Below are 27,533 nucleotides of genomic sequence, written 5' to 3' on the forward strand. Positions count from 1 at the left end.
CTTTCTCTGCCTCAATGAGATAAACCTATCCCAAACCACTTTTCTTACAGATAAAAAGTTCTCAGTTCCAGCCTCATCTCTGTACCTCTTTAATAACCTTCACCAATGCTGTTATATCCTCAGGCTATTCTAGACTGGGTATTGAGCAATGAGGAAGGGTTAATTAGCAATCTTGTCGTGAGAGGCCCCTTGGGTAAGAGTGACCATAATATGGTGGAATTCTTCATTAAGATGGAGAGTGACATAGTTAATTCAGAAACAAAGGTTCTGAACTTAAAGAAGGGTAACTTTGAAGGTATGAGACGTGAATTAGCTAAGATAGACTGGCAAATGACACTGAAAGGGTTGACGGTGGATATGCAATGGCAAGCATTTAAAGATCGCATGGATGAACTACAACAATTTTTCACCCCAGTTTGGCAAAAGAATAAATCAAGGAAGGTAGTGCACCCGTGGTTGACAAGGGAAATTAGGGATAGTATCAATTCCAAAGAAGAAGCATACAAATTAGCCAGAAAAAGTGGCTCACCTGAGGACTGGGAGAAATTCAGAGTTCAGCAGAGGAGGACAAAGGGCTTAATTAGGAAGGGGAAAAAAGATTGTGAGAGAAAACTGGCAGGGAACATAAAAACTGACTGTAAAAGCTTTTATAGATATGTGAAAAGAAAAAGATTGGTTAAGACAAATGTAGGTCCCCTACAGACAGAAACAGGTGAATTGATTATGGGGAGCAAGGACATGGCAGACCAATTGAATAATTACTTTGCTTCTGTCTTCACTAAGGAGGACATAAATAATCTTCCAGAAATAGTAGGGGACAGAGGGTCCAGTGAGATGGACGAACTGAGGGAAATACATGTTAGTAGGGAAGTGGCGTTAGGTAAATTGAAGGGATTAAAGGCAGATAAATCCCCAGGGCCAGATGGTCTGCATCCCAGAGTGCTTAAGGAAGTAGCCCAAGAAATAGTGGATGCATTAGTGATAATTTTTCAAAACTCTTTAGATTCTGGACTAGTTCCTGAGGATTGGAGGGTGGCTAATGTAACCCCACTTTTTAAAAAAGGAGGGAGAGAGAAACCCGGGAATTATAGACCGGTTAGCTTAACATTGGTGGTGGGGAAACTGCTAGAGTCAGTTATCAAAGATGTGGTAACAGCACATTTGGAAAGCGGTGAAATCATCGGACAAAGTCAGCATGGATTTGTGAAAGGAAAATCATGACTGACGAACCTAATAGAATTTTTTGAGGATGTAACTAGTAGAGTGGATAGGGGAGAACCAGTGGATGTGGTATATTTGGATTTTCAAAAGGCTTTTGACAAGGTCCCACACAGGAGATTAGTGTGCAAACTTAAAGCACATGGTATTGGGGGTAAGGTATTGATGTGGATAGAGAATTGGTTGGCAGACTGGAAGCAAAGAGTGGGAATAAACGGGACCTTTTCAGAATGGCAGGCAGTGACTAGTGGGGTACCGCAAGGCTCAGTGCTGGGACCCCAGTTGTTTACAATATATATTAATGACTTGGATGAGGGAATTAAATGCAGCATCTCCAAGTTTGCGGATGACACGAAGCTGGGCGGCAGTGTTAGCTGTGAGGAGGATGCTAAGAGGATGCAGGGTGACTTGGATAGGTTAGGTGAGTGGGCAAATTCACGGCAGATGCAATTTAATGTGGATAAGTGTGAAGTTATCCACTTTGGTGGCAAAAACAGGAAAATAGATTATTATCTGAATCGTGGCCGATTAGGAAAAGGGGAGGTGCAACAAGACCTGGGTGTCATTATACATCAGTCATTGAAAGTGGGCATGCAGGTACAGCAGGCGGTGAAAAAGGCGAGTGGTATGCTGGCATTCATAGCAAGAGGATTCGAGTACAGGAGCAGGGAGGTACTACTGCAGTTGTACAAGGCCTTGGTGAGACCACAGCTGGAGTATTGTGTGCAGTTTTGGTCCCCTAATCTGAGGAAAGACATCCTTGCCATAGAGGGAGTACAAAGAAGGTTCACCAGATTGATTCCTGGGATGGCAGGACTTTCATATGATGAAAGACTGGATCAACTAGGCTTATACTCATTGGAATTTAGAAGATTGAGGGGGGATCTGATTGAAATGTATAAAATCCTAAAGGGATTGGACAAGCTAGATGCAGGAAGATTGTTCCCGATGTTGGGGAAGTCCAGGACGAGGGGTCACAGTTTGAGGATAAAGGGGAAGCCTTTTAGAACCGAGATTAGGAAAAGCTTCTTCACACAGAGAGTGGTGAATCTGTGGAATTCTCTGCCACAGGAAACAGTTGAGGCCAGTTCATTGGCTATATATAAGAGGGAGTTAGATTTGGCCCTTGTGGCTAAAGGGACCAGGGGGTACAGAGGGAAGGCTGGTACAGGGTTCTGAGTTGTTCTCAGCCATGATCATATTGAATGGCGGTGCAGGCTCGAAGGGCTGAATGGCCTACTCTTACACCTATTTTCTATGTTTCTATGTCTCTACAACTCATCTCTCAGTATTATTAATTAATTGTTATTATTTGTATTTTTATGTATTTGCACTGTCAGTCTTCTTTTGCACATTGGTTCTTTGTCAGTCTATGTTTGTGGGCAGCCTTTCATTGATTTCTTTGTTCTACTGTGAATGCCTGCAAGAAACTGAATCTCAAGGTAACAAATTTACTTTGAACTTGAGAAGGTAAATAGAAACATGAGGAAATTTGCATTATTCAAGTTCCTAAATTTCTATAAAAGTCCAGGGGAGGATATGGGAGAAATCAAAAGCTGGCAAGCAGGGCCCTTACAAAATAGAATCAAATGAGTTAAATAACCTAAAAGGTATTCAATTTCTGACATACTTAAAATAAAACTTGTTTAAAATAATCTCGTACACGAACCTGAAGGGTAAGCAGCACAGATCAAGAACACCATACTGAAAATTAAACAAAAGACAAATGATAAGGTGTACATTTGCTCAATACTTGCATTAGTTTGAAGAGTAAGACTAGATCAGCTGTAAACTCATCTGATTAATTTAGTTGCTGCTTGGTTTCTAACGGTGTGCTGAGGAACAGAGCGCAGTTAGCCAGGACAGAGAATTTCTACAGTATAAACAGGGCAAAGGAATGTGTGATGGAAAAAGGTTTCGAAAAGTTGAGCAGAACTGTGACAAACAAACCCTAGGTTCATTGGTGATAAATATAACAAGTTTGGAGAATGTAACTGAAGAGATGTCATCAAAATGCTTTTTTATTTATTCCTATGTTTCTATAGAATAGAACTTTATTGTCATTGCTCAAGATGAGACTGTGGTGCATTATTTTTCCAAATAACATTCCAAATTGCCCATTCACTAGGCCGGCCCACATCCCTAGTATCTCTTCTCAGCTTCCTTTTCAGAGCCCAGCATCTTTAGCAAAGCTTGGTTAATAAAACTCAATCTCTGCCATCCATCCATCCAAACACATCTCATTAACAGTCATATCATCAGCCTGTCCTTGCTAGCATTCTCTCCACACACTGCCCGTTTGTAAACCAACTACCTCACCCTCAGCACTAACATTCCACTTCCCATGCCCCTGTCAGATTAGTTTAAACCCTCTCAAACAGCTCTAGCAAACCTGCCTGCAAGGATATTGCTCCCCGTCAGGTTCAGGTATAACCCATCCTTTTTGTACAAGTCATATCTTCCCCAGAAGAGATCCCAATGATCCAGATTTCTGAAACCCTGCCCCTGAACCAATTCCTCAGACACACATTCATGTGCCAAATCACCCTATTCTTGTAGAATTGGAATCCTATCCTATTAACCGTATAACTATATGACCATATCACATATTCTGGAATATAAAAGCAAGGATGTAATACTGTGACTTTATAAAGCACTGGTATGGTCTCACTTGGAGTATTGTGAACAGCTTTGGGCCCCATATCTTAAAAAAAGATGAGCTGAAACTAGAGAAGGTTCAAAGGAAGTTCATGAAAATTATTCCAGAATTAAATGGCTTGTCATATGAAGAGCTCTTGACTCTGGGCATGTGTTCACCAGAATTCAGAAGAATGAGGGGGTGACCACAATGAAACCTATTGAGTCGTGAAAGGCGTTGATAGAGTGGATGTGCAGAGGACATTTCCTCAGATGTGAGATTCTAAGACCAGAGGACACAGCCTCGGAATAGAGGGGTGTCCTCTCAGAAAGGTGATGTGTAGGTATTTCTTCAGCCAGAGAATGGTGTGGAATTCATTGCTGGGGCAGCTGTGGAGGTTAAGTCTTAATGTATATTTCAGACAGCAGTCCCCAACCACCCCAACCGGGTGGTTCCTCGCAGCCTGGTAGCAAAGCATGTGCTACCGGGCCGTGAGGGAACCATATGAGTCAGCTGCACCTTTCCTCATTGCCTGTCACGCACTGTTGAACTTGAACATAGGGTTGCCAACTGACCCGTATTTGCCGGGACATCCCGTATATTGGGCTGAATTGGTTTGTCCCATACGTGACCGCTCTTGTCCCGTATTTCCCCTGCTAAGGTTTCTTATGAAAGAAGGTTTCTTATGAAACCTTTCGTGCCGAAATGGCGTAAAGTGAAGAAGCAATTACCATTAATTTATATGGGAAAAATTTTTGAGCATTCCCAGACCCAAAAGATAACCTACCAAATCATACCAAGTAACACATAAAACCTAAAATAACACTAACATATAGTAAAAGCAGGAATGATTTGATAAATACACAGCCTATATAAAGTAGAAATAATGTATGTACAGTGTAGTCGGGAAGATTAAGCCAAAACCGATTTGTGGAAAAAAAAATCGGCACGTACGTGCATGCACACGTCACATATGCGCACGTCACGCATGCACACACAGGTGCCTGCGCAAGGCTTCATGGTCATGGTAGTCTTTTTCGGGGTAAACACTAGTGTCCCGGGATTTGGCTGCTACTTTTGTCCCTTATTTGGGAGTGAGAAAGTTGGCAACCCTAACTGTAAAAGACATGTTGAGGTGAGTTTAATCCTATTTGAACACTTGCCCTGGTCGGCCGGTCCGCAAGAATATTATCAATATTAAACCGGTCCGCAGTGCAAAAAAGGTTAGGGACCCCTGATTTAAGATAGAGGTTGATAGATTTTTGATTGGTCAGGGCATGAAGGGATATGGGGAGAAAGTAGGAGATTGGGGCTGACAGGAAAATTGGATAAGCCATGATGAAGTCGTGGCACAGACTCGATAGGCCAAATGGCCTAATTCTGCTCCTACACCTCATGGTCTGACTCTTACTGGCGTGTAGCATAGGCCGCAATCTAAAGGTTACTAACCTGGAGGTCCTTCTTTTCAGCTTTCTACCTAATTCCCTAAATTCGTTCTTCGGAACTTCCTCATCTTTCCTATCTACTCCATTGGTGCCAATATGTACTAAGACTTCTGGCTGCTCACCCTCCCCCTTTAGACTGCTGCAGACTGATCTGAGATGTCCCTGACCCTAGCAGCTGGGAGGCAATATCCCATCCAGGTGTCTATTTTACATCCACAGAATCTGCTTTCTGCTCTTCTAACTATAGAATCCTCCATCACTGCTACACATATCTTTTTCTCCCTTCCATTTTGAGCTACAGTGCTAGATACCTGCTAAGTTGTTCCCCACCAACAGTATCGAAAGCACTGCTTTCAGGCACCTCCAGAAATATGTGTGAACCACCAGCTGTGCCTGCCCACAAAAATCCAGGTGTACAGAGCTGCTGTCGTCACAATGCTGCTATAAGGCTCCAGAGCCTGGGATTTGTTCTGCAAGCAAATCTGATTGCTCGAGCACTTTCATCACTGCCTCCACTCCATCACAGGTATCAGCTGGCAGGATTGTGCCTCCAACAACAAGGCCCTGGAGAAGGCTCACCTTGCCCTGACTCACTGCCGTTAGGGAGGACGGTACGGGAGCTACTCGGCCTGCCGTACTGGGTAACAGCTGCTTCCCTCAGGTTGTAAGACTAATGAATATCTTTCCACCACCAAGGTCTCATCACTAGGACAGAGAGTTGTTTAGTGTACAGTTTACTGGTTACTTGTGCTGCACGCTACATCCATTTGGAATTATATTTTATTGGCTTATTTATGACAGTATTTTGGTTTATGCGCTGTGTATGATATATGTTTTGTGGGGGATGATTTCCCAGGGGAATGGCACGGAGACCAGGTTACTGGCACTGAGCAAGGGACCGTGTTGCAGAAGGGAAAGAGAGAGAAGATGGGTGTCTTCTTGACTAATGAAGAAAAGTTGTGGGTCCAGGTTAGATCATCTATTATGTGCACAACAATGAACTTTGTGCTCTTCACTCTCTCAGTAACAGCGCCATTGATGTGAACGGACCACCCGGGTAGTATGTTGCCTCCCAGGTCCCAGGGTCAGGGACCTCTTGGATGGCACCCACAGCATTTTGGAGAGGGAGGGGGAGCAGCCAGATGTCTTGGTACATATTGGTGCCAATGACATAGGAAGGAAAAGCAATGATGCCCTGAAAAGAGAATTTAGAGAGCCAGGCAAAAAGCTGAGAAGCAGGACCACAAGGGTAGTAATTTCTGGATTGCTGCCTGTGCCACGTGCCAGTGAGGGTAGAAACAGGATGATTTGGTACATAAACATGTGGCTGAGAAGATGGTGCAGGGGGCAGGGCTTCAGGTTCTTGGATCACTGGGATCTCTTCTGGAGGAGGTATGACCTATACAAAAGGGACAGGTTGCAATTAGAAGATCAATATTCTCATGGGCAGGTTTGTTAGAGCTGTTGGGGAGGGTTTAAACTAATTTGGCAGGAGGGTGGGAACCAGAGTGAAAGGACTCAGGATAGAACAGATGGTTAAAAAAAGCAAAGATAGCATGCAGTCAGACTATCAGGAAGGGTAGGCAGATGATAGGACAAAACTGCAGCCAGTAGGGTGAGTATCAGTGCATTAGGGATGCAGAATCAAAAAGGGTAGCAAATACAGTACTCAAAATGTGATATCTCAATGCACAAGTATAAGAAATAAAGTGTTCTTAAGGTTGCTCTTGTATAGACTGTAGATAAGGCAAAGTTATTTCTCATGGTACGGGATTCTAGGACAAGAGGGCACGACTTCAGGATTGAAGGACGTCCATTTAGAACTGAGATCGGAGAAGTTACTTTAGTCAGAGGGTGGTAAATCTGTGGAACTTGTTGCCACGAGCGGCTATGAAGTCCAGGTCATTGGGTGTATTTAAGACAGAGATAGATAGGTTCTTGATTAGCCAGGGCATCAAAGGGTGAAGGCAGGGGAGTGGGGATGACTGGATGAAGTGGATCAGCTCATGATTGAATGGCAGGGCAGACTCGATGGGCTGAATGGCCTACTTTTCTGCTCCTATATCTTATGGTATAATGCTGTGGCCATCACTGAATCGTGGCTGAAAGATGGCTGTAGTTGGGAGCTGAATGTCCAAGGTTACACATTGTATTGGAGGGATAGGAAGGTAGGCAGAGGGGGTGACATGGCTCTGCTGGTAAAGAATAGCATCAAATCAACAGAAAGCTGTGACATAGGATCGGAAGACGTTGAACTCTTGTGAGTTGAGCTAAGAAACTGCAAGGGTAAAAGTACTCTGATGTCAATTATATACAGGCCTCCAAGCAGTAGCTGGGATGTGGACTACAGATTACAATGGGAAACAGAAAAGGTATGTCAAGAAGGCAATGTTATGATAGTCATCGGAGATTTCAACATGCAGGTCGACAGGGAAAATCACGTTGATAATGGGTCTCCAGAAAGTGAATTGGTTGAATGGCTACAAGTTGGCTTTTCAGAGCAGTTTGTCCTTGAGCCTGCTAGGGGAGCACCTATACTGGATTTGATGTTATGTAATGAACCAGAGGTGATTAGGAACTTAGGGTAAAGGAACCCTCATGAGGCAGTGATCACAATATGAATGAGTGCAACTTGAAAGTTGAAAGGGAGAAAGTGAAGTTTGACGTAACAGTATTTCAGTGGAGCATAGGAAATTACAGTGGTATGAGAAAGCATTTGGCTGTAGTAAACTGGAAGGAGATGTTGGCAAACATGATAGCAGAGTGGCAATGATGTGAGTTTCTAGAAAAAAATGAGGAAGGTGGAGGTTAGATGTATTCCAAAAACAAAGAAATACTCAAATGGCAAAATAGTACAACTGTGCCTGACAAGGGAAGAGCATGAGACCATAACACACAGGAGCAGAATTAGACCATTTGGCCCACCAAGTCTGCTCTGCCATTCAATCATGGCTGACCCTTTTTTTTAATCTCCTCCTCAACCCCAATTCCTGGCCTTCTCCTGTAACCTTTGATGCCATGTTCTGTCAAGAACCTATCAACCTCTGCCTTAAGTACACCCAACCACCTGGCCTCCACAGCTGCATGTGGTAATAAATTCCACAAATTGACCACCATCTGGCTAAAGAAATTTCTCCACATCTCCATTTTGAAAGGGCGCTCCTCCATCCTGAGGCTGTGCCCTCTTGTCCTAGACTCTCCCACCATAGGAAACATCCTTTCCACATCAACTCTGTCTGGGCCTTTCAACATTCGAAAGGTTTCAATGAGATCCCCCCTCATCCTTCTGAATTCCAGCGAGTACAGACCTAGAACCATCAAACATTCCTCCTATGATAACCCTTTCATTCCTGGAATCATCCTTGTGAACCTCTTCGGGACCCTCTCCAATCCCAGCAAATCTTTTCTAAGACGAGGGGCCCAAAACTGTTCACAATACTCAAGGTGAGGCCTCACCAGTGCCTTATAAAGCCTCAGCACCACATCTTTGCTCTTGTATTCTAGACCTCTTGAAATGAATGCTAACATGGCATTTGCCTTCCTCACCACTGACTCGACCAGCAAATTAACCTTAAGGGTGTTTGCACAAGGACTCCCTAGTCCCTTTGCATCTCGGATTTTTTGATTTTCTCCCTGTTTAGAAAACAGTATATAGTCAGATGAAAATAAACTTGAACCTGAAACATGATTTCGCTTTTATAAATGAACATTAACTCCATCCTGGTTCCCACTTCCTTAATAATATATTCCCTGCTGCTGAAGTATGAAATAGGCGTCACACGCCTAGGAGCTAAGCTGCGAGAAACTGAAGCTCTAAACTACGTGTGCAAGTGAAGAGAGATTACTGGCAGTTTAAAAGGTCAAAGTGACAAAATTACACTCAGTCAGGAAGTGGATCTTTAAAGGTGATGTCATGATTCAAAGCATCAAAGTGAAAGGAAATTTATTATCTAAGTACGTACTGTATATTCCATCATATACTACCCTGAAACTCATTTCCTTCCAGGCATTTTATAGGAAAATAAAGAATATAACAGAAATTATGAAAAACTATCCAGAAACAATGACCAACAAACAACCAGAGTGCAAATGAAGCCAAATCGTTCAAATAATAAAAAATAAGTAATACTCAGAACATGATTTGTAAGGTCCTTGAAATTGTGTCTCAAGGTTGTACAATCATTTCAGTGTTGAAACATAGAAACAAAGAAAACACATAGCACAATACAGGCCCTTCGGCCCACAAACCTATGCCAAACAAGTCCCTACCTTAGAATTACCTAGGCTTTACCCATAGCCCTCTATTTTTCTAAGCTCCATGTAGCCATCCAAGAGTCTCTTAAAAGACCCGATCGTTTCCACCTCCGCCACAGCCACCGGCAGCCCATTCCACGCACTCACCACTCTCTGCGTAAAAAACTTACCCCTGAAATCTCCTCTGTACCTACTTCCAAGCACCTTAAAACTATAACCTCTCATGCTAGCCATTTCAGCCCTGGGGAAAAGCCTCTGACTATCCACACGATCAATGCCTCTCATTATCTTGTACACCTCTATCAGGTCACCTCTCATCCTCCGTCGCTTCAAGGAGAAAAGGCCAAGTTCACTCAACCTATTTTCATAAGGCATGCTCCCCAATCCAGGCAATATCCTTGTAAATCTCCTCTGCACCCTTTCTATGGTTTCCACATCCTTCCTGTAGTGAGGCAATCAGAACTGAGCACAGTACTCCAAGTGGGGTCTGACCAGGGTCCTATATAGCTGCAACATTACCTCTCGGATCTTAAACTCAATCCCATGATTGATGAAGGCCAATGCACCGTATGCCTCCTTAACCACAGAGTCAACCTGCGCAGCAGCTTTGTGTGTCCTATAGACTCGGACCCCAAGATCCCTCTGATCCTCCACACTGCCAAGAGTCTTACTATTAATACTATGTTCTACCATCATATTTGTTTTGTTTTATTAATTTTATTTTTATTTGGATAAGGAATTCACAAATATCATGTACTTCTTTCACACATATAACCTTTTCCATTTTTTTATATGTATAAAACTACAATTATTTATACATTCTTAAGTACACATTGAGATGATATAAAAGGAAAATAAACATTTAAATAGATAATTATGTACTGTGGTAAATCTAACCTATTAGGCTAAGTAATGGAATTAGTTGTTAAGAAAAATGGTAATAATAGTTTCCATATAACCCTTCTGGACCATTTCCACTGGTCCAAAATGTTGTATATAAGCCTATGTATCAACCATTGTAGGTGTTTATATCCTAATTTGTTCATGCTTGCTCCTGCCCGCAGACATAATTATCCAATCCCTATGTACTTATTTACTTAATTTTTTCATTTTTTTATCCCTTTCCCAAATCTTTCCCTTTACTTGTGTTAATTCTCTATTTTCCAAAAGAAAACAAAAAAAACAAACATTTAGACTAGGGGTGCTTACGTTAGCAATATTACTGTGTTGATGAGAAGAGCAGTATAAATCATTAGGAGAGTCATCTAAAGTCTGCTCGCATTGGGGTTATATATTCAATCCATTTATTCCAGATTTGATAAAATTTTTCTTTTTGAGTTCTCAGGGAGTAAGTCAACTTTTCCATTTTAAATATTTCCAAGATAATTTCGTACCAATCTTCTAATGTAGGTGGTATTGGATTTAGCTATTTTCTAGTGATTGATTTCTTACTTGCCGCTAAGAGGGCCTGCAGCAACTTTATATCTTCCTTCTGTTCAAGAAACAATACATGCCCCAAATAGAGCGTCTCAAAGTTCAGAGATATCTGGGACCTAAGTACCTTAACTAATGTTCTATGAATACCTTCCCAAAATAGACTTAATTTAGGGCAATCTACCATCATATTTGACCTACTAGAATGAACCACCTCACACTTATCTGGGTTGAATTCCATCTGCCACTTCTCAGTCCAGTTTTGCATCCTATCAATGTCCCATTGTAACCTCTGACAGCCCTCCACACTATCCACAACACCCCCAACCTTTGCGTCATCAGCAAATTTACTAACCCATCCCTCCACTTCCTCATCCAGGTCATTTATAAAAATCACAATGAGTAGGGGTCCCAGAACAGATCCCTGAGGCACACCACTGGTCACGGAGCTCCATGAAGAGCATGACCCATCTACAACCACTCTTTGCCTTCTGTGAGCAAGCCAGTTCTGGATCGACAAAGTAAGGTCCCCTTGGATCCCATGCCTCCTTACTTTCTCAAAAAGGCCTTGCATGGGGTACCTTATCAAATGCCTTGCTAAGATCCATGTACACTACATCTACGGCTCTACCTTCATCAATGTGCTTAGTTCAGATGAGTGAAATTATCCACATTCGTTCAGTAACCTGATGGTTGAAGGGTAATAACCTGGTGGTGTGGGTCCCTAGGCTCCTGTACCTGCTGCCCAATGCTGCAGTGAGAAGCGAGCATGGCCTGGATTATGGGAGTCCTTGGTGATTGATGCTGCTTTCTAATGGCAAGGCTCCAGTGGTGAGGAACAAGATATAGTTGGGGTTCAATATATAGGTGAGTTCATTCCTTATTTCTTATATAACTCTTGAGAGAATAGAGGGTATGTCTACAGAGCCAGTGTTCTGTTCTGGATGACAAATGTAGGATTTCCAGGAGACTTCCAGCATCCCCGACGGCCACATCTGCACCAGGTGTATTGAGATGCAGATCCATAAAGATCATGTCAGAGAACTGGAGCTGCAGCTCGATGACCTTTGGCTTGCTCAGGAAAATGAAGAAGTGATAGACAGGAGCTATACAGAGGTAGTCATCCCAAGGCTACTGGAGACAGAGAAATGGGTGACTGTCAAAAGAGGGAAGGGAGATTGTCAGATAGTAGAGAGCACACCAGTGGCCATCCAACTAAACAATAAGTACTCCATTTTGAGTACTGTTGGGAGGGACAACGTATAGGGGAAGCAACAGCAGCCGTGCCTCTGGCACTAAGTCTGGCCCTGTGGCTCAGAAGGGTAGGGAACGGAAGAGGATGACAGCAGTCAGAGGGTACTCTATAGTCAGGGGCACAGATAGGTGATTCCGTGGACACAAAAAGGTAACACAGATGACAGGTTGCCTCCCATGTGCCAGGGTCCGTGATGTTTCTGAACGCATCCATAATATTCTGAAAAGGGACGGTGAGCAGCCAGAAGTCGTGGTACATATTGGTACAAACAACAAAGTGAGGAGGTCCAGAAAAAATACAGGGAATTAGCAAGGAAGCTGAGAAGCAGGATCTCAAAGGTAATAACCTTTGGATTGTTGCCTCTGGCACGCGATAATGAGGATAGGAATAGAATGAGGTGGCAAATAAATGCGTGGCTGAAAAATTGGAGCAAGGGGTAGGGATTCAGATTTCTGGATAATTAGGACCACTTCTGGGGCAGGTGGAACCTGTACAAAAAGGACAGGTTGCACTTGAAATCAAGGGTACAACGGAGCTTAAATAAATAGAGGGCTATGGGTAACCCGAGGTAATTTCTAAGGTAAGGACATGTTCGGCACAGCTTTGTGGGCCGAAGGGCCTGTATTGTGCTGTAGGTTTTCTATGTTTCTATCTTTCTAAGATGGACCAATATTCTTGCAGGCAGGTTTAGTAAACCGGTTGGGAGTGGTTTAAAATAATATGGTATGGGAGTAGGAACGAGTATGATAGAACAAGTTTACAAGTAGATAGTGGATGTAACATGAATGTATGGAAGGACAAGTCAATGACTGATTACAAATGCAGGAAGTACAAAGAGTTAAATTGTACCATGGAGTCAAAAATTAAGAGCGCGAAGAATGCAGGACTGAAGTTGCTGTATTTAAATGCGCATAGCATTCGGAATAAGGCAGACAAGCTCATGGCACAATCAGAGAAAGGTCGGCATGACACTGAGGGCAGTGGCTGAAAGAAGGCTATAGATGGGAGCTTAATATCAAAGGAGATACTTTGAATCAAAAGGACAGGCAGGAAGGCATAGGTGGTGGTGTGGCTCTGTTGGTAAGAGATGGAATTACATCTTTAGAAAGAGGTGACATAGGGTCAGAGAATGTTGGATCTTTGTGGGTGGAGTTAAGAAACCACAAGGGTGAAAAAATCATTATGGGAATCATACATAAGCCTCCAAATAGTAGCCAAGATGTGAGGTTGAGATTGCAAAGGGAGCTGGAAAAGGCATGTAACAAAGGTAATGGCACAACTGTAATGTGGGACCAATATGCAAGGGGATTGGAAAAATCAGGTTGTTGTTGGATCACAAGAGAGGAAATTTGTTGAATGCCTATGAGATGGCTTTTTAGAGCAGCTTGTGCTTGAGCCTACTTGGGGAAAGGCTATCTTAGATTGGGTGTTGTGTAATAACCCAGATCTTATTAAGGAGCTTAATGTAAAGGAATCCTTAGGAGGCAGTGATCATAATATGATTGAATTCATACTGCAATTTGAGAGGGAGAAGCACAGGTCACATGTAGCAGAAGTTTGACACATTGATGTTCATGCTGTCAGGTTTGAGATTACTCAGACAGAATTTAAAGTGTTGCTTCTCCAACCTGAGTGTGGGTGCTCGGCGAAGTGGTCTCCAAACTATTTTGGGTGTCACTAACATACAGGAATTCACACCGGGAGCACTGTGTACAATAGATCCTCTGGCCACCCCATCAGGGATAGGGTTCCTCTTGTCCTTACCTACCACCTCACCAGCTTCCACATCCAAAGTTCAAAGTAAATTTATTATTGAATCCGTCTAAATGTGCAATGTGTAATTTATAGTAATTTATAAGAAATAGTATGTACAACAGGACAGTCAATGCAACATAGAAATACAATTGTATCACCATGAGTTAAGCACATAATTCTCCGCAACTTCCTCCATCTGCAACTGGATCCCATCACCAAATAAATCTTTCCCTTCCCCCGCCCCCCCACTTTCCGCTTTCTGCAGGGATTGCTCCCGATACAACTCTCTTGTCCATTTGTCCCTCCCCACTGACCTCCCTCCTGGCATTTATCCTTGCAAGCGGAACAAGTGCTATACCTGTCCCTACACCTCCTCCCTCACTACCATTCAGGGCCCCAAACAATCCTTCCAGGTGAGGCGACACTTTACCTGTGAGCCTGTTGGGGTCATACGCTATGTTTGGTGCTCCCCGTGTGTCATCCTGTATATGAGACCCAACGTAAATTGGGATACTGCTTCGCCGAGCACCTACGCTCCATCCACCAGAAAAAGTGGGATCTCCAGTGCTCATCAATTTTAATTCCACTTCCCATTCCCATTCCAACATGTCTATCCATGGCCTCCTCTACCGTCGCGATGAGGCCATACTCAGGTTGGGGGAACAACACCTTATATTCTGTCTGGGCAGCCTCCAACCTGATGGCATGAACATCGATTTCTCAAACTTCTGGGAATGTCTCGCCACCTCCCTTTTTGCTCTCTCACTGTATCTCCATATCTGTCAATCACCTTCCTCTGGTGCTCCTCCACTTTTTCTTTCTTCCATGGACTTCTATCCTCTCCTATCAGATTCTCCCTTCTCCAGCCCTGTATCTTTTTCACCAATCAACTTCAGAATCAGAATCCGGTTTATTATCACCGACATGTGACGTGAAATTTGTTAACTTAGCAGCAGCAGTTCAACGCAATACGTAATCTAGCAGAGAAATAAAATAAATTAAATAAAACATAATAATAAATAAACAAGTAAATCAATTACATATATTGAATAAATCAAAAAAAGTGTGCAAAAACAGAAATACCGTATATTAAAAAAAATGACGTAGTGTCCAAAGCTTCCATATCCATTTAGGAAACGGATGGCAGAGGAGAAGAAACTGTTCCTGAATCACTGAGTGTGTGCCTTCAGGCTTCTGTATATCCTGCCTGATGGTAACAGTGAGAAAAGGGCATGCCCTGGGTGCTGGAGGTCCTTAATAATGGACTCTGCCTTTCTGAGACAATGCTCCCTAAAGGTGTCCTGGGAACTTTGTAAGCTAGTACCCAAGATGGAGCTGACTAGATTTACAACCTTCTGCAGTTTCTTTGGGTCCTGTGCAGTAGCCCCTCCATACCAGACAGTGATGCAGCCTGTCAGAATGCTCTCCACAGTACGACTATAGAAGTTTTTGAGTGTATTTGTTGACATGCCAAATCTCTTCAAACTCCTAATAAAGTATAGCCGCTGTCTTGCCTTCTTTATAACTACATTGACATGTTGGGACCAGGTTAGATCCTCAGAGATCTTGACACCCAGGAACTTGAAACTGCTCACTCTCTCCACTTCTGATCCCTCTACGAGGATTGGTATGTGTTCCTTCGTCTTAACCTTCCTGAAGTCCACAATCAGCTCTTTTGTCTTACCGACGTTGAGTGCCAGGTTGTTGCTGCGGCACCACTCCATTAGCTGGCATATCTCACTCCTGTACACCCTCTCGTCACCACCTGAGATTCTACCAATAATACTTGTATCGTCATCAAACTTACAGATGGTATTTGAGCTATGCCTAGCCACACAGTCATGTGTAGATAGAGAGTAGAGCAGTGGGCTAAGCACACACCCCTGAAGTGTGTCAGTGTTGATTGTCAGCAAGGAGGAGATGTTGTCACCAATCTGCACAGACTGTGGTCTTCCAGTTAGGAAGATGAGGATCCAATTGCAGAGTGAGATACAGAGGCCCATGTTCTGCAACTTCTCAATCAGGATTATGGGAATGATGGTATTAAGTGCTGAGCTACAGTTAATGAACAGCATCCTGACATAGGTGTCTGTGTTGTGCAGGTGGTCTAAAGTCGTGTGGAGAGCCACTGAGATTGCGTCTGCCGTTGACCCATTGTGGCGATAGGCAAATCACACCTCCTCCCTTCCAGTTTCGCCTATTGCCTTGTTTTTCTTCCTCCCCTCCATAAGAACATAAGAAATAGGAGCAGGAGTCGGCCATCTGGCCTGTCGGCCCTGCTCCGCCATTCAATAAGATCATGGCTGATCTGACCATGGACTCATCTCCACCTACCTGCCTTTTCCCCATAACCCTTAATTCACCTACTGTGCAGAAATCTATCCAATCTTGTCTTAAATATATTCACTGAGGTAGCCTCCACTGCTTCATTGGGCAGAGAATTCCACAGAAATTCTGGGGAAAGCAGTTCCTCCTCATCGCCGTCCTGCTGCACGTGCAAACCAACCTTTTGTGATTCATGTTGTGATTTCTAAGTTCCTCTGCACAGCAGCATGCTGCAGTTATTTTTATCATTTAAGTAATAATCTGCTCTTTCATTTTTCCATCCAAAGTGGATGGCCTTGCATTTACCAACATTGTATTCCATCTGCCAGACCCTTACCCACTCAACCTATCTATATCTCTCTGCAAACTCTCCATATCTTCTGCACAATGTGCTTTCCCACTCAATTTAGTATCATCAGAAAACTTAGATATACTGCACGCAGTCCACTCTTCCAGATCGTTAACGTATATCGTGAACAGTTGCGGGCCCAGCACTAACCCCTGTGGCACGCCGCTCACCACTGATTGCCAACCAGAGTAACACACGTGTATCCCAACTCTCTGCTTTGTATTAGTTAACCAATCCTCTATCCATGCTAACACATCACCCCCTACTCTATGCATCCTTATCTTATGGATGTCTTTTATACAGCACCTTATCGAATGCCATCTGGAAATCCAAGTAAATACCATCCATCTGTTCCCCTCTATCCACTGTGCTCGTTATATCCTCAAAGAACTACAGTAAGATTGTCAAACAGGACCCTTCTTTGCTGAATCCATGCAGTGTCTGCCTGATGGATCCATTTCTTTACAGATGCCTCGCTATTTCTTCTTTAATGATAACTTCACGCATTTTCCCAGCTACAGATGTTAAACTGACTGGCCTATAGTTACCTGCCTTTTGCCTACATCCTTTTTTGAACAGTGGCATGACATTCGCTGTCTTCCAGTCCGCCAGGACCTACCCAGAGTCCAGAGAATTTTGGTAAATTATCACCAAAGCCTCTACTATAACTTCTGCCATTTCTTTCAATACCCTGGGATGCATTCCTTCAGGACCAGGGGACTTGTCTATCTTCAGCCCCACAAGTTTGCTCAACACTACCTCTTTAGTGATAGATATTGTATCGAGGTCTTCACCTCCCATCGCATCCATAACATAAGGCGGGAGGAGAGAGAGAACAGCGCGCTGCGCATGCGCAGCTCTCCGGTGAAAAATGATGTCGTATCTGTTAAATAGGGGCCGTAGGCAATTCTGAATTGATGGAGAATGGAAGTGAAAGCATAGAGGAACATCTGGAGAAATTTCTGAAATGCTCGTTCGCTGCTGTCGTTACTGCGCAGTCGGGAACCTTTCGGAGGGTAGGCCTCAAAATCCCTGGCCTTGCCTGCTTTTGGCGACTGAGAAAGAGGTCGAATCGCTTGGACAGAGATGGCACTCAGTACTCGGTGTCGGAGAGCTGATCAGAGCTCAAAGTTTTCGGATGACTCAGAGTCGGATTGTGGTCGGCATGGCAGGGAGAGTTCTTCCTTCTCCCGTCTGCATGAGATGTGGGACATTTGAGAAATTTTGAACTTTACTGTGCTCACGGACTTCTTCATCAAGTTATGGTATTGTGCACTGTTGTAACTATATGTCATAATTATGTGGTTCTGTCAGTTTTTCCAGTCTTGGTTTGTCCTGTGTTTTGTGATAACACACCGGAGGAAATAATGTATCATTTCTTAATGCATGCATTACTAAATGACAATAAAAGAGGACTGCGTGTCTTCATAATCTAACATCTCTCTTTGGTATGTTAGACATGTCCTCCACCGTGAAGACTATACAAAATAGTCATGCAAAGCCTCTTCCATTTGCTCATTACCCAATATCAATTTCCCCTTCTCATCCTATAATGGACCTTTAGCCAACCATTTCTGCTTTATATAATTATAAAAACTTATACTCTCCATTTTTATATTTTGTGCTGGTTTATTTTCATAATCTAACTTCTCTTTCTTTATTGCTCGCTTAGGGGTTCTTTGTTGGAATATAGTTTTGTTGAACACTGTGAAAAATCTCTTTGAAAGTCTTCCATTATTCCTCAACCGACCCTCCATATAGCCTGCGTTTCCAGTCTACACTGGCCAAATCGTCCCTCATCTCATTGTAGTCTTCATTGTTTTGGTATAATACACAGGTTTTCAAGTGAACTATTGCACCCTCCATTTGTATGAGAAACTCAATCATACTCGAGAGGATCCCAAACTACAAGATCACTAATTTTACCTGTCTCATTGCACAGGACCACATCTAAGATAATATGTTCCCTTGTAGGTTCAGTAATGTGTTGTTCAAGAAAGCCATCATGGATGTATTCTATGAAGTCCTCTTCAAGATTATCTCGACCAACTTGATTCACCCAATCTGTGTGCAAGTTAAAGTCCCCCATGATAACTGTTGTTCCACTGTTAAATGCCTCAGATATTTCTCTGTTTTTTGCCTGTGTCCCAGTAATGTTTTTATCTGGTGGCTCCCACCAGTGATTTTTTTTTCCATTTACTATTCCTAGTCTTTACCCAGATGGATTCATCATTCTGTTCCTTAGATCTTATATCGTCTCTCATTATTGCCCTGATCTCCTCTTTAATTAAGAGCGCTGCCCCCACCTCCCTTACCTTCCTTCCGTATTATCTGATATCCTTGGATATTTAATTCCCAATCCTCTCCACCCTGCAATCCACGTCTCTGTAATGGCCACCAAATCATACTCGCCACCTTCTAACTCTGACTTCTTATTTTTTTTTCTCCAGTCCTGATGAAGGTTCTTAGACCATAAGACAAGGAGCAGAAATCAGCCATTCGGCCCATTGAGTCTGCCCCGCAATTTTATCATGAGCTGATCCATTCTCCCATTTAGTCCCACTCCCCCGCCTTCTCACACCTTTGATGCCCTGGCTACTCAGATACCTATCAATCTCTGCCTTAAATACACCCAATGACTTGGCCTCCACTGCTGCCCATGGCAACAAGTTCCATAGATTCACCACCCTCTGACTAAAAAATTTCTTCGCATTTCTGTTCTGAATGGGTGCCCTTCAATCCCTAGGTCATGCCCTCTCGTACTAGACTCTCCCATCATGGGAAACAACTTTGCCACATCCACTGTCCATGCCTTTCAACATTCGAAATGTTTCTATGAGGTCCCCCCTCATTCTTCTAAACTCCAAGGAATACAGCCCAAGAGCGGACAAATATTTCTCATATGTTAACCCTCTCATTCCCGGAATCATTCTAGTGAATCTTCTCTGTACTCTCTCCAACGTCAGCACACATTTTCTTAAATAAGGAGACCAAAACTGCCCACAGTGCTCCAAGTGAGGGATCACCAGTGTCTTATAGAGCCACAACATCACATCATAGAACCATAGAACCATAGAAACTACAGCACAGAAACAGGCCTTTTGGCCCTTCTTGGCTGTGCCGAACCATTTTCTGCCTAGTCCCACTGACCTGCACACGGACCATATCCCTCCGTACACCTCCCATCCATGTATCTGTCCAATTTATTCTTAAATGTTAAAAAAGAACCCGCATTTACCACCTCGTCTGGCAGCTCATTCCATACTCCCACCACTCTCTGTGTGAAGAAGCCCCCCCTAATGTTCCCTTTAAACTTTTCCCCCCTCACCCTTGACCCATGTCCTCTGGTTTTTTTCTCCCCTTGCCTCAGTGGAAAAAGCCTGCTTGCATTCACTCTATCTATACCCATCATAATTTTATATACCTCTATCAAATCTCCCCTCATTCTTCTACGCTCCAGGGAATAACGTCCTAACCTACTCTACCTTTCTCTGTAACTGAGTTTCTCAAGTCCCGGCAACAACCTTGTAAACCTTCTCTGCACTCTTTCAACCTTATTTATATCCTTCCTGTAATTTGGTGACCAAAACTGAACACAATACTCCAGATTCGGCCTCACCAATGCCTTATATAACCTCATCATAACATTCCAGTTCTTATACTCAATACTTCGATTAATAAAGGCCAATGTACCAAAAGCTCTCTTTACGACCCTACCTACCTGTGACGCCACTTTTAGGGAATTTTGTATCTGTATTCCCAGATGCCTCTGTTCCACTGCACTCCTCAGTGCCTTACCATTAACCCTGTATGTTCTACCTTGGTTTGTCCTTCCAACGTGCAATACCTCACACTTGTCAGTATTAAACTCCATCTGCCATTTTTCAGCCCATTTTTCCAGCTGGTCCAAGTCCCTCTGCAGGCTCTGAAAACCTTCCTCACTGTCTACTACACCTCCAATCTTTGTATCATCAGCAAATTTGCTGATCCAATTTACCACATTATCATCCAGATCATTGATAAAGATGACAAATAACAATGGACCCAGCACTGATCCCTGTGGCACACCACTAGTCATAGGCCTCCACTCGGAGAAGCAATTCTCCACTACCACTCTTTGGCTTCTTCCATTGAGCCAATGTCTGACCCAATTTACCACCTCTCCATGTATACCTAGCGACTGAATTTTCCTAACTAACCTCCCAAGCGGGACCTTGTCAAAGGCCTTACTGAAGTCCATGTAGACAGTATCCACTGCCTTCCCTTCATCCACTTTCCTGGTAACCTCCTCGAAAAACTCCAATAGATTGGTCAAACATGACCTGCCACGCACAAAGCCATGTTGACTCTCCCTAATAACTCCCTGTCTATCCAAATGCTTGTAGATTCTGTCTCTTAGTACTTCCTCCAATAACTTACCTACTACCGATGTTAAACTTACAAGCCTATAATTTCCCGGATTACTTTCCGATCCTTTTTTAAACAATGGAACAACATGAGCCACTCTCCAATCCTCCGGCACCTCACCTGTAGACAGCGACATTTTAAATATTTCTACCAGGGCCCCCGCAATTTCAACACCAGTCTCCTTCAAGGTCCCAGGGAACATCCTGTCAGGTCCCGGGGATTTGTCCACTTTAATTTTCCTCAAGACAGCAAGGATCTCCTTCTTTTCGATCTGTACAGTTTCCATGATCTCACTACTTGTTTCCCTAATTCCATAGACTTCATGCCAGTTTCCTTAGTAAATACAGACGCAAAAAACCTATTTAAGATCTCCCCCATTTCCTTTGGTTCCGCACATAGGCGACTACTCTGATCTTCAAGAGGACCAATTTTATCACTTACAATCCTTTTGCTCTTAATATACCTGTAAAAGCTCTTTGGATTATCCTTCACTTTGACTGCCAATGCAACCTCATGTCTTCTTTTAGCACTCCTGATTTCTTTCTTAAGTATTTTCTTGCACTTCTTATACTCCTCAAGCACCTTATTTACTCCCTGCTTCCTATACATGTCATACAACTCCCTCTTCTTCTTTATCAGAGTTGCAATATCCCTTGAGAACCAAAGTTCCTTATTCCTATTCACCTTGCCTTTAATCCTGACAGGAACATACAAATTCTGCACTCTCAAAATTTCTCCTTTGAAGGCTTCCCACCTACCGATCACATCCTTGCCAGAGAATAACCTGTCCCAATCCACGCTTTTTAGATCCTTTCTCATTTCTTCAAATTTGGCCTTCTTCCAGTTCAGAACCTCAACCCTAGGACCAGATCTATCCTTGTCCATGTTCAAGTTGAAACTAATGGTGTTATGATCACTGGAACCAAAGTGCTCCCCTGCACAGACTTCCCTCACTCGTCCTAACTCGTTTCATAGAAACATAGAAAATAGGTGCAGGAGTCGGCCATTCGGCCCTTCGAGCCTGCACCGCCATTTATTATGATCATGGCTGATCATCCAACTCAGAACCCCGCCCCAGCCTTCCCTCCATACCCCCTGACCCCCGTAGCCACAAGGGCCATATCTAACTCCCTCTTAAATATAGCCAATGAACTGGCTTCAACTGTTTCCTGTGGCAGAGAATTCCACAGATTCACCACTCTCTGTATGAAGAAGTTTTTCCTAATCTCGGTCCTAAAAGGCTTCCCCTCTATCCTCAAACTGTGGCCCTTCGTTCTAGACTTCCACAACATCGGGAACAATCTTCCTGCATCTAGCCTGTCCAATTCCTTTAGGATCTTATACGTTTCAATCAGATCCCCCCTCAATCTTCTAAATTCCAACGAGTACAAGCCCAGTTCATCCAGTCTTTCTTCATATGAAAGTCCTGCCATCCCAGGAATCAATCTGGTGAACCTTCTTTGTACTCCCTCTATGGCAAGAATGTCTTTCCTCAGATTAGGGGACCAAAACTGCACACAATACTCCAGGTGTGGTCTCACCAAGGCCTTGTACAACTGCAGTAGTACCTCCCTACTCCTGTACTCAAATTCTCTCGCTATAAATGCCAGCATACAATTCGCCTTTTTCACCGCCTGCTGTACCTGCATGCCCACTTTCAATGACTGGTGTATAATGACACCCAGGTCTCGTTGCACCTCCCCTTTTCCTAATCGGTCACCATTCAGATAATAATCTGTTTTCCTATTTTTGCCACCAAAGTGGATAACTTCACATTTATCCACATTAAATTGCATCTGCCATGAATTTGCCCACTCACCCAACCTATTCAAGTCACCCTGCATCCTCTTAGCATCCTCCTCACAGCTAACACTGCCACCCAGCTTCGTGTCATCCGCAAACTTGGAGATGCTGCATTTAATTCCCTCATCCAAGTCATTAATATATATTGTAAACAACTGGGCCTTGCGGTACCCCACTAGTCACCGCCTGCCAGGATTCCTAACAGGAGATCCAATATTGCATCCCCTCTAGTTGGTCCCTCTATATATTGATTTAGAAAACTTTCCTGAACACATTTTACAAACTCTAAACCATCTAGACCCCTAACAGTATGGGAGTCCCAATCAATACATGGAAAATTAAAATCCCCGACCACCACAACTTTATGTTTCCTGCAGTTGCTTGCTATTTCCCTGCAGATTTGCTCTTCCAATTATCGTTGACTGTAATACAATCCCACTAATGTGGCCATACCTTTCCTGCTTCTCAGCTCCACCCATAAGGACTCAGCAGACAAGCCCTCTAATCTGTCCTGCCTGAGCACTGCTGTAATATTTTCCCTAACAAGCAATGCTACTTCCCCACCTTTCATTCCTCTGCCTCGATCACATCTGAAACATCGGAACCCTGGAATATTAAGCTGCCAGTCCTGCCCCTCCTGTAGCCAAGTTTCACTAATTGCTATAACGTCATAATTCCACGTGTCAATCCACGCCCTCAACTCATCCGCCTTCCCCACAATACTCCTAGCATTGAAATATATACACCTCAGAAGATTTTCACCACCATTCACAACCTTTCTATTAGCAGATTTGCTTGAACTTTTAACAACATTTATTTTCACCCCAGCCACACTGTCAGCTCTGGAACTCTGGTTCCCATCCCCCTGCAAATCTAGTTTAAAGCCTCCCCAGTAGCACTAACAAACCTCCCTGAAAGGATATTGGTCCCCCTGTAGTTCAAGTGTAACCCCTCTCTCTTGTACAGGTCCCACCTGCCCCAGAAGAGGTCCCAATTATCCTGAAATCTGAAACCCTGCCCCCTACACCAGTTCCTCAGCCACTTGTTCATCCTCCAGAGGATCCTATTCCTACCCTCACTGGCACGTAGCACAGGTAGCAATCCTGAGATTACCACCCTCGAGGTCCTGCTTTTCAACTTCCTACCCAGCTCTCTATACTCACTCTCTAGGACCTCCTCACTCTTCCTTGCTATGTTATTGGTACCGATATGCACCATGACATCTGGCTGATCACCCTCCCACTTCAGAATGTCATGCAATCGATCAGAGACATCCTTGACCCTGGCACCCGGAAGGCAACAAACCATCCTGGATTCTCTGTCACGACCACAGAACCTCCTGTCTGCACCTCTAACTATCGAGTCCCCTATCACTACTGCTTTCCTCTTTCTCCCCTCTCCCTTCTGCACTACAGAGCCAGACTCAGTGCCAGAGATCCGGCTACTGCAGCTAGTCCCAGGTAAGTCATCCTCCCCAGCAGTATCCAATGCGGTATACTTGCTGTTGAGGGCAATGGCCACAGGGGAACCCTGCTCTGCCTGCTCTTTCCCCTTCCCTCGCCTGACAGTGACCCAATTTCCCGTCTTCTGCTGCTTTGGCGTAACTACCTCCCTGTAGCTACGATCTATAATCTCCTCATTCTCCCGAATGATCCGCAGGTCATCCAGCTCCTGCTCCAGTTCCCTAACGCGGTTTGTTAGGAGCTGCAGCTGGATTCACTTCTTGCAGGTGTCGTTGTCAAGGATACCGGAGGGCTCCCTGACTTCCCACATCCTGCAAGAGGAGCATTCCAACATCCTGCCTGGCATTCTCTCTACTCTAAATTATCTGAACAAAAAAAAACTTACCAGAACCTACCCTGGCCTCTGCCTGTTCTCGCCGAAGCCTGTTTGAGCCAAAACCATCCCACCCTTGACTCAGTCCACTCCGACGATGGCCGCTGTATATGGTGGTCTGTTTTTAAACCTTGGCGCGCTACGTCACGCGCCTGCGCAGTGCAGACCCTTCTCCCCCAACAGTGTTAAAAAAAACCGACTTTTTCTACCCGATTTCTTCCACTCGCTTCTTCAGCTGCTTGCTTCGACTGAAACAAGAACCGTTGAAATTTTCTCTTTTTAAACCTTGGCGCGCTACGTCACGCACCCCTATACTCTATACGTCCCTGCTCCTATACTCTATTCCTCTAGAAATGAATGCCAACATTGCATTCGCCTTCCTTCACCACCGACTCAACCTGGAAGTTAATCTTAAGGGTATCTTCTACGAGGACTCCCAAGTCCCATTGCATCTCAGAACTTTGAATTCTCTCCCCATTTAAATAATAGTCTGCCCGTTTATTTCTTCTGCCAAAGTGCATAACCATACACTTTCCAACATTGTATTTCATTTGCCACTTCTTTGCCCATTCTTCCAATCTATCCAAGTCTCTCTACAGACTCTCTGTTTCCTCAGCACTACCAGCCCCTCCACCTATCTTCATATCGTCAGCAAACTGAGCCACAAAGCCACCTATTCCATAATCTTAGGCCAAAACGCTAATTATACTCTTTTCCATAGATGCTGCTTGGCCTGCTAGGTTCCTCCAGTACTTTGTGTGTATTGCTTGGATTTCCAGCATCTGCAAGTTTTCTCCTGTTTGGGAGTGTTCAAAGACATCTTCAATCTCCCATTGATACAGTCAGACGTTACCACCTGCTGCAAAATGGTAACAACCATCCTCCTGCCCAATACAATCAGTGGGAGCTGCTTCAATGATTCTCTCCCAGTGGCATTTATATCTTCTGTGATGAAGTGCTCAGTAGACACCGGATGCAGTCTCACTGGCTCTCCATCAGCTTTAGATCATTTGGTCAATAGTAACGCTGTACCTACGTTAGGCTCCTATTTATTGATTACAGCTCAGCATTCAACTCAATCATAACCTCAGTTCTATCAACCATCTCCAAATCCCTGTAGCTCCCTCTGCAACTGGATTCTTGACTTCCTCACCGGAAAACCACAGTATGTGTGGTTGGGAAAGTACTTCTCCACCTTGCCCATAAGAAACACTGGCGCACCTCAAGAATGTGTACTTCGCCCACTGCTCCACTCTCTCTACACCCACGAGTATGTGGCTAGGCACAGCTCAAATGCCATCTAGAAGTCTGCTGATGATGTAACTACTTTGGCAGAGTTTTAGATAGTGACAAGGAGCAGTATAGGAGCCAGATAGATCAGATAGTTGACTGCTTGTACTCAATATTATTAAGACCAAAGAATTGATTTGTGGACTTCAGGAAAGGGAAGTCGAACAAACACACACCATATATAGCCTCAAGATTTGAGGGAGTAGATTTAGCATGGAGATGAGGAGGAACTGCTTTTCCCAGAGAGTGGTGAATCTATGGAATTCACTGCCCAATGAAGAAGTTGAAGCTACGTCAGTAGATATATTTAAAACAAAGTCGGATAGATTTTTGAACAGTAGGAGAATTAAGGACTATGGGGAAAAGGCAGGTAGGTGGAGGTGAGTCCATGGTCAGAGAATGTAACTACAGCTGTGAAGATCCCTGCTGCACCCGGTGACCCTGTGATCTCTGTCTCAGAGGCCGATGTTAGACTGTCTTTAAATAGTGTGAAGCCTTGCAAGGTGGAAGGTCCCAATGGAGTACCTGGTAAGGCTCTGAAAACTTGTGCCAACCAACTAGCGCGAGCATTCAAGGACATTTTCAACCTCTCGCTGCTACGGGCGGAAGTTTCCACTTCCTTTAAAAAGGCAACAATTATACCAGTGCCTAAGAAGAATAATGTGAGCTACCTTAATGACTATCGCCCGGTGGCACTCACATCTACAGTGATGAAATGCTTTGGGTGGTTGGTCATGATTAGACTGAACTCCTGCCTCAGCAAGGACCTGACCCATTGAAATTTGCCTATCACCACAACAGGTCAGTGGCAGATGCAATCGCAATGGCTTTTCACATGGCCTTAGACCACCTGGACAACACAAACACCTACGTCAGGACGCTGTTCATCGACTATAGCTCAGCATTTAACACCATCGTTCCCACAGTCCTGAGTGAGAACCTGGGCCTCTGTACTTCCATCTGTAGTTGGATCCTCGACTTCCTAACTGGAAGACCACAATCTGTGCGAATTGGTGTTAATATCTCATCCTCGCTGACAATCAACACTGGTGCACCTCAGGGGTGTGTGCTTAGCCCATGCTCTACTCTCTCTATAACCATGACTGTGTGGCTAGGCATAGCTCAAATACCATCTACAAATTTGATGATAATAGAACCATTGTTGGTAGAATTTCAGATGACGATAAAAGGGCGTAAAAGAGCAAGATATGCCAACTAGAGAAGTGGTGTCGCAGCAACAACCTTGTACTCAACGTCAGTAAAACAAAAGGGCTGATTGTGAATTTCAGGAAGGGTAAAACAAAGGAACACATACCAATCCTCATAGAGGGATCAGAAGTGGAGAGAGAGAGCAGTTTCAAGTTCCTGGGTGTCAAAATCTCTGAGGACCGAACCTGGTCCCAACATATTGATGCAATTATATAGAAGAAAAGACAGTGGCTATACTTTATTAGGAGTTTGAAGAGATTTGGCATGTCAACAAATACACTCACCAACTTCTATAGTTGTACCGTGGAGAGCATT

The 27,533-nt window shown here is 43.8% G+C and overlaps 1 protein-coding gene across 11 annotated transcripts in view; it reads right to left on the bottom strand.

Annotated features, from left to right (window-relative positions):
- Positions 1–27,533, bottom strand: part of LOC140194236 (UDP-N-acetylglucosamine transporter TMEM241 homolog) — a 214,513-nt gene that overhangs the window by 97,049 nt on the left and 89,931 nt on the right. For all 11 annotated transcript variants that reach the window (XR_011885167.1, XR_011885163.1, XM_072251704.1 and 8 more), the window contains exon 11: positions 2,888–2,922. Coding sequence is in view for 9 of the 11 variants with exons in the window: in XM_072251704.1 (XP_072107805.1) it covers positions 2,888–2,922 (35 nt within the window). In the remaining 2 variants the exon portion in view is untranslated. The remainder of the gene's footprint in view (positions 1–2,887; positions 2,923–27,533) is intronic.

Source organism: Mobula birostris, chromosome 1, assembly GCF_030028105.1.
Source record: "Mobula birostris isolate sMobBir1 chromosome 1, sMobBir1.hap1, whole genome shotgun sequence".
Lineage (NCBI taxonomy): Eukaryota > Metazoa > Chordata > Chondrichthyes > Myliobatiformes > Myliobatidae > Mobula > Mobula birostris.